This window comes from Saccostrea cucullata, unplaced genomic scaffold (genome assembly GCF_032062105.1).
Source record: "Saccostrea cucullata isolate Sc308-1 unplaced genomic scaffold, CSIRO_AGI_Scuc_v1 ctg17, whole genome shotgun sequence".
NCBI classification, from domain to species: domain Eukaryota; kingdom Metazoa; phylum Mollusca; class Bivalvia; order Ostreida; family Ostreidae; genus Saccostrea; species Saccostrea cuccullata.
This window is the reverse complement of record NW_026932411.1, coordinates 306,115-313,953: the sequence shown is the minus strand read 5'-3', so window position 1 is coordinate 313,953 and position 7,839 is coordinate 306,115. Positions and strand designations below refer to the sequence as shown.

General features: G+C 33.9%; 1 protein-coding gene across 1 annotated transcript; it reads right to left on the bottom strand.

Annotated features, from left to right (window-relative positions):
• Positions 1 to 1,588: 1,588 nt before the first annotated feature.
• LOC134235063 (ELKS/Rab6-interacting/CAST family member 1-like) lies at positions 1,589 to 7,639 on the bottom strand. The gene is made up of 13 exons (XM_062717150.1): positions 7,429 to 7,639; positions 7,052 to 7,338; positions 6,814 to 6,828; positions 5,554 to 5,683; positions 5,031 to 5,135; positions 4,677 to 4,755; positions 4,366 to 4,480; positions 3,967 to 4,151; positions 3,382 to 3,537; positions 2,956 to 3,117; positions 2,677 to 2,835; positions 2,320 to 2,487; positions 1,589 to 2,079 (listed from the first exon to the last, which is right to left on the bottom strand). Exons 2-13 carry the CDS (start codon positions 7,215 to 7,217, stop codon positions 1,870 to 1,872), a joined length of 1,650 nt encoding a protein of 549 aa, XP_062573134.1. The 5' UTR covers positions 7,218 to 7,338; positions 7,429 to 7,639; the 3' UTR covers positions 1,589 to 1,869.
• Between the last annotated feature and the right edge of the window lie 200 nt (positions 7,640 to 7,839).

Below are 7,839 nucleotides of genomic sequence, written 5' to 3'. Positions count from 1 at the left end.
AATCTGTCATTAATGGAACGATGAATTTTATATTCCAATTATTAGGACATTATTTTTACACTGAATTTTCAACGGTTTTTTTTCCGTTTTTCCTGATCATGACTAGGAGAACATAGAGGTTGTGACCAGCTTCTGGGGAAACTTACTCCTCCATGGACATGATTCCACCTCAGACTTTTTTTGGGTCCATGTTTGCCTTGCTCATGATTTGTACTGGTTCAACAGATTTTGGATTTGATTACCGTATTGTTTGTTATCCCCACATATGATTACATTATACAACAGACCAATGCACTGTAACCAATAAGACTAATATTCAGTTGTGAGGAGCCTTAATTCTCTAAGCTTGTTGTTACAGGTTTGAAAGAAAAAAAACCTGTAAAATTTCAATTCAGACGTTTATTTCCATCTTCCCATACATACTCTCATAGCAATAAATAAAAGATATACATAATATAAGTAAAATCTGGACGGATTAAATACTTCACAGAATTATGAGATTATCACAGAAATAAAACTATAAATTAATATCACAGTAACTAAAGCTTAAAATAATTATAATGCTCTAAATTCACAAATGATAAAACAGTTAAAATTAGTCTTGTTACTTGAATTTTCATTTTTTTTCAATTTTCGTTCACTAAATCAAATGTTCCAAAATTCTTGCACAATACCAAATAAAGAAGTAAGTAGAAGACATGCCTGCTTTCAATACTTTCGTTCATACTCTTGGCAGTGCTGATGTTAGAAAAGCATCTACATGTGTATAATGAATCATCAATGTTGTGTTGGTATATCAATGGATATACAAAATTTATATATAAATGTTTTATACTTTACGTTTTTTAAAGATCTTTAAAATATATGTATGCATATTCTCTATATATTAAAGTAATTTAAAAAATTATACTCTAACAGAATAATTTCATCATAAAGAACTATTATTCAATTGTTAAAATATTGTATTCTATTCTAATTGTACACTTTGTGTAAATGGTTCTAACTGTAAAATTGGTAAGCTCTAATATTTTATCTACAGGAAAATTTGCATCTATGCAATAAACATGTGCTTTAAACAATAACCAATCTGTCGAAATATATCTTTTTATAAAAATCTATCTAGCAGAAAATTTTGTTCTCTCATAAAAATAGATACATGTATAAAAGTAGTAATGAAAATGTAAGGATGTCAAATTGTTTAATATGCAATGCTTTGTACTGGATCATTTTCAGTTCTGTGCAAATGCCATGTCTGGGAATGCTTGCAAGTATTAACACGTACATACGTAATACTTGTTTTACCATCTTCTATAAATTTATCTTTTCTAGGAAAACAAATTTTGTGACAAATGACATTGACCTCATTAACATTTGTGATGACAATTGACAGTTTAAAATGACATTGTGTTTAAAATCTGTAGTACAATATTTCTGAAGTAACAATTTATAACTTGTCACAAAAATATATAGAAGAAATGTCTTCTTTAACATTCATCAGATACAAAAAATGATTTTTTTTATATGAAATTTATCTATGTGAGGCAATGAACTTTTTCATCATTTATGCCTTCTGTTTTTCACAAGAAATTAGTTATTTATCAATAAAAAAATAATTTCCAGTTTTACTGAAAAACAATCATTAAAAACAAAATGTAGCTTTTTTTAAAAATAAAAACATCCTTACTAATTAGTAATTGTAACTCTTCAGATTTTCTTTAAACAACAGTACAATTAACATCATTTTTACTAGACCTTTAACTGTCTAACAATAGTTGTGACCCTGAGACCTGAGTACTGCCTGACCCTGGGGCCACCTCAGTAATGCCTGACCCTGGGACCACCTCAGTACTGCATGACCCCCGGGCCACCTCAGTACTGCATGACCCGGGACGTGGAGGGGGAGTGGGCCATGGAGTGGGACAGGGTCCGCATGTTCTCTGCCAGCTTCTCAAACTCCTCCCACTTCTGACTCTGGACCGTGGACTCCAGTGTCTTCAGGTGTTCTAGGTCCTTCAGTTTGACCTCCATCGTCTGGACCTGGGTCCTCAGCAGGACGATCTCCTTGTCTTTCTGTTCCAGCTATGTACAAAAACAGAGGCTTAATATCATGTGACATAGGGATTGTCAAGGATTGGTAAAACTGTATATTTGTATAAGTGTAATAGTTTCTAAATCAAGAATACGAAAAGCACAAAACTTTTTTTAATTCATTAAAAAAGTAGAATTTACAACTAGGGAAAATTAATACTGTTTATAATGTACAATAAGTAAATGCTTCATTTTCATGGTGCTATATAAATGTAGCAGATTTGTTCTAACCTTTCTCTGTAGCTCAGACACGTGGTCGACCAGTAGCACTTTATCCTTGCGTAGCTGCATGTTCTCCTTGTCCACACTGCTGTGTAGGCTCTCTAACTCGGCCACTCGACTCCTGCTGGTATTCACCTCTAACTCACGCGTTGTCGATAGAGATTCATACTTTGTCAGCTGTTTGTTAAATAAAAATTACATTCTATAATCATGTCTGAATTAAGAATCTAAAAATTATACCTTTGATCAATTTTAAAAGCATTCCTATGAACACTTGCATTGGTATTAATTCTGTAGAAAAGAAAGGTAATTTTTTTTTTTGGAGTCACAACTCACAACAAAGTGAGATAACTCCTGCTGCTTTACCTGATCTAGAAGGTTCCTGGCTTTTTCCTGTTCTTTCTTCAACAGTTCCTGTGTGTGTTGTAACTCAAAGCGGACCTCCTTCTCCCTGTCCTTGATCTGGACGTACTCGGAAATGCTCTGGTTCTGACGAGACTCTGTCGCCTCCCTATAGGCCTTCTCCTGTAGACATTATAACATCTGAGATACATTCTAAAAGTGGGATATTAATGGCCCAAAATATCAGTAATAACTTTATCTGATTATATTTGATGATTTCTCTGTTACACATGGTTAACTCACCCTTTCTAGCTGCTTCTTTAAGTCAATCATCTGCTGGTTCAGTGCTGCGTTTTCTCTGGCAAGATTTGTACTGTCCTCTGTAAGCTTGACTTTCAGGAAGCGGTCTTGGTCAGCTGCCATTTCTGTCTCTTTTAACTTTTGTCTCAGAAGTTGGATCTCTTCCTACATTTCAGTTTTCATGTTTTGTATTGATTTTTTCCAACATTCAAGTGCTTATTTTTTTTTTAAATGTGGCCTAATTTGTACACAACTATAATATGTTGACTATTATTTTTTGCTATTAAATTTACGGAACTTTTCTTCATCACTATTCTTAGAGATTAAAAGATGACATAACTCACAAATATATATATTGTGGAAGTTCAAATTTATGTTGAGCAAGAAGAATAACCTTGTGCTATTTTGTGACCTTGACCTGTATATTACCTTGAGATCACTGGCGACCTTGTCCTGTAGCTGCAGTGTCTGATTGTAATACTTGTCCTCCACCTCTCTCATCTGAGTCTCCATACTCAGGAGTTCCGAGCGCTTCTCATCCAAAGCGATCTGGGCTAAATTGTGGGCTTCAATTCGTTGTTCTAGCTACAAAGAAATTTATCACAGTGAGATTATACAATTCTTTTGTAAAACAAGAGATATCTATATATGAGCAACATTAAACTTAACAAGAGTTATTTCCCATTTATTGGGGTCAACATGGCAGTTTTAACTTTTTATAATGGCACTTGTGGGCTGGGAAGAATTGTTTTTCAAAAATATACTTTATTTTTCATAATATTTATTCCATAAAGATTTTCCCCCAAATATTTCTGCTACACCTTCTTATATTTGGTAGGACAAAGAGGTAAAATTACCTGGTTGACCACCAAGATGGTGACCAACGGGAAATAACTCTTGTTAATATGGGTCTACTGAAAACTATCTATTGGAACTCTTATATTTTTTGGAAATTAATACAGATGTCGAAACTTTATTTTCTATTATAAAAAGATTACAAAAATTTGCCCTTGCCTGAGTTCTTAGGGTGTCGATTTTAAGTTCTGAATTTTTTAGGGCTGTCGAGCTTTTGTCCAGTTCTGATTTAGCGTCCATCAGCTGAGCGTCACGCTTGGCGATTTCACGCTCCATTACATCCTTGTCCTTCTTTAGCTGGACAATTTCGTCCATCAGCATTCTCTTGTCCCGTGTCCTGGAAGCTGGTCACCAAAACAAACAAAACAAAATCATAAAAAGATATTTTTCACAAATTCATTTTTTTTTTTAAATCACTTCAAATGTTCCATAACCACTTCTTTTACGTAACAATAAGAAGAATGAGACTTTTGCAAGAATATCCCTTCTGGAGAGTTGATTTAAGCATTCTCACTGTTAGGAATAAGAATATAACAACAGTACTAGATAAATAATTACCTTCTTCATCAGCCAATCTCTCCATGATTTTCTCTTTCTCTGTCTTTAGTAAAGCTATGTCTGTTTCTTTCCTTTTCACCTCCAGCTGTAGATCATCTATCTCTAGCTGCATGGACTGTATCAGTTAAGAAATATGGAGGTTGAATTAATTAGATTGCTCATTTTCATACACAGATATTGCACATTACATTGAAAAAATATACAACTAATTTGATCAGGTGTACTACGGTTTTCACTTCTACTGACTGGTCAGTAAAACTCAAAGCAATATACTAAGACAATAAAAATGAGTTTGTCTAAGAAGGTCCTACCCTGAGTTTTGCCAGCATTCTCTCTGCCTCGGCCGTCATCTTAGGATGCATTTCTGTGGCTTTTTTCAGCTGTTCTCTTGTAGGATGAAATAAGGAAAGCTAACACAATAAAGAGTTATTTCCCTTTGCTTAGAGACATACCCCGGTATATGATGGTATTTGAAAAATTTTGTCCTGTTAAAAATATTTTATCTGCTTCATTTTTTTCTTCTTATTTTGAAAAACACTTTGATATTATAAAGTTAATATTCATATTCTTACTGTACCTCTGTCATAATACAAACCCAAATCCTATCCTGGTGTCAAAAACGCATTCAATATTCATTATAATGAAAAGTCAATAACAAAGGATATAAATAGTTTGATTCCAGCTCTAAGAAGTAGATTTGCTGCTGGAGATTTTTTATGTACTCTCCTTCCACATTCTCCAGCATGGCACTTCTCTGTAACTTTATGTTTCTACAAAAAAAATATTTATTAAGTGATATTGTACTCCAAAAGTGTTTCCACAAAAAGAAATTATCAGTCTTAGTAAATGAAAACCCATTCATTCCTGAGCAACTAAGATAATGAAAAGTGAGAATTACTAGTATATTCAGTGGATAATAGAGATCTTACCCAGACCCTCCAAGATGAAGTGAAGATTATTTAATAATACTCTATTGTTTTCTGAGTCTCTAAGAATTATCAGGTATATGAGTGGATATTACAAGAGGTTAGCATGTGTAACCTGTCACCCTTCCAGAATTCAAGGAGTGGATATTACAAAAACTGTTACATACCCTCCCAGAATTACCTGATTATACATTACAAGAAACGCTATGTGCCCAGATCTCCCAGAGTTACATGAGTGGATATTACAAGAAACATTACATACCCAGACCCTCCTAGAGTAGCGGCCAGAGAACCAGTGCTCTTTCTGAGGTTATTATTAGATTTCTGGGATTTCTTGGTGGACATGGTTGACATGGTTGGAACTGAGTTTTGAACATCAGTCAGATAGGCACCTGTACAAATTGAAATAAAACATAGTAAGGAATCATACTTAAAAAAAATGACTAGGGTCACAATGCTCACTAATTGCCCTGTTGCTCTTCATCAACATTTTCATCCATATTTTTGTAAATTTGACCTCATATTGTGCCCAACCTTACCCCCAGGAGTCATGATTTAAATATATTGTGGTCCCATTTTAGATTTTACCCAAGGGTTTGAAGCTATGCTTCCATATTGATATGACTATAATCATGGCTTAGTTGTTCTTGAAACAAGATTTTTAATTTAAAAGAGTTTCCATATATTTTCTATGATAATCTTTGATCACCCATTGTTGCCACACCCTACATCTTAGATGAGTCATGTTCAGTGACAGCACTATGTAATGAAGCTTTCACATCAATTTTATCTTTTCTGGCAAAGTTGTTCTTTTTTAAAAGATTTTTTAAAGATGGCGTTAATTTTTCACTAATTCTTGGTATATTCCTTGGAAAGAGGACATGACCATTCATTTGAACAAACTTGAGTCGCTTCAACCAAAGATACTTTGTAGTTTGGTTGAAATTGGCCTAGTGGTTCTGGAGAAAAGATAAAAATTCAAAAAGTAAAAAACAACAATAATGACAGACAACAGACAAATTTGATTAGGAAAGCTCATTTGAACCTTTGGCTCAGGTGAGCTAAAAAGTAAATTCACTGTAAAGTTGTAAACTGCGTATAGGCAAATAACTGATTTTTATGAAACAATATGATAGATGTTTGAAATAGTTTATTGACTTATTATCTAAAACAATATATTAACATTAATAAATAAATTTCATTTCTGAATACAGATTTCCACCAAAAAGTGACTTGCTGGTGTTGGTTGTGATGTTATTGAGGGGCACTCCTAACTCAATTAGATTATTTTTTCGAGGGTATGTGTTATTTGGTGGCTAAAAGTACCACTGAGGCATGTTAGAAAACTGTGTCAATTTGGAAGTGAACAACATTTCTGTTTACAACAGAATCTGCATGCATTTTTTTAAAAATGTAAACACATCACTGACATCAGTAATATCACTGTCATGAAATGTGCTGCATTTCTCAGATGTGCCTGCATAAGTTTGTTTAAATACAGTTATGAATTTGAGAACTTTACTTTCATCTCCATCTTCTGAAAAAAATAATATGTGTTTTATAAGCATGCAATTTCACACATGAAGATCTGAGTAAAAATTTATTTTTACGTTACAATATCTAGCAGAAATAAATAAAGCACTAAAGCCAATCATATTCCTTGTAACCAAATTAAGCTGTTTTGAAATAAATCAAGAACTAGTAGAGAAGAAGCTGTTTTTTAAGTATGTGTATACAGGATTACTCAAACTAACATTTACCTTTCCTAGATGTGTGAGAACGAGCACTGGTGAGTCGGGATGGTGAGGGACTACGAGATCTCAAATTTTGACGAGTTGGTGAGGGACTTCGGAGAGACCTGCTCCATTCAATCACATCGGGACTCTGTGAACCAATCGGCTCACTTATTCTCCCTCGCTCAGTCATGTTTAATTAGGTCACAGATAGTAGTCAAGCAAGCAAATGTATCAGAAATGTGCTTTGTGTCAAATATGTACCTTCATGCACAACACTGTTCCTCCCTGACACCAAGAAAAAAATCGTGTGTCTACAATGTATTTTAGATAGCCTTTCAATCAAATGTAACGTAAATTCTATACGATCTGTTGCTGCTGACACACAAAACTATGTTATGTACCTAACGTCAAAAGTGCAGATCAGCTGTCAGTGTTGAAATGCAATGATTGCGAACATATATAGGATGGTGATTCCTTTGTCTGTATAATATCAAGCTTACAAACCTCCAGTGTGTTTCGGTGATGACTTTAAACTTGCTTGTTTGCCAAAGGTTGATGATATTCTAGACATATCAAAGGACCGAGAGGAGAAAATTTACATGTATGGACGCGGCATCGGTTGAGAGGCAACAACATCAGAGCTAGGATCCATGTTTTCGTATTCAAGTTATTTTCCAATTGTCTATTCCAAAAAACAAACAGTGAAGTTATCTTCAGCATCTATTTTCAACTAAATGCATATTTAGTTTATTTTGACCATTTCTTGATTTTAATTTAGTTTTGTGCTACAATTTACGAAACTACTTGTAAAC

Bases quoted from the DNA above. Each gene is read 5' to 3' on its own strand.
- LOC134235063 (XM_062717150.1), bottom strand. From the start codon at position 7,217: ATGACTGAGCGAGGGAGAATAAGTGAGCCGATTGGTTCACAGAGTCCC. The intron at 2,488-2,676 runs GTAAAGCAGCAG...TTTAACAAACAG, and splicing joins CCAGGAACCTTCTAGATCAG to CTGACAAAGTATGAATCTCT. The intron at 2,080-2,319 runs GTTAGAACAAAT...TTTTGTACATAG, and splicing joins TGTCTGAGCTACAGAGAAAG to CTGGAACAGAAAGACAAGGA.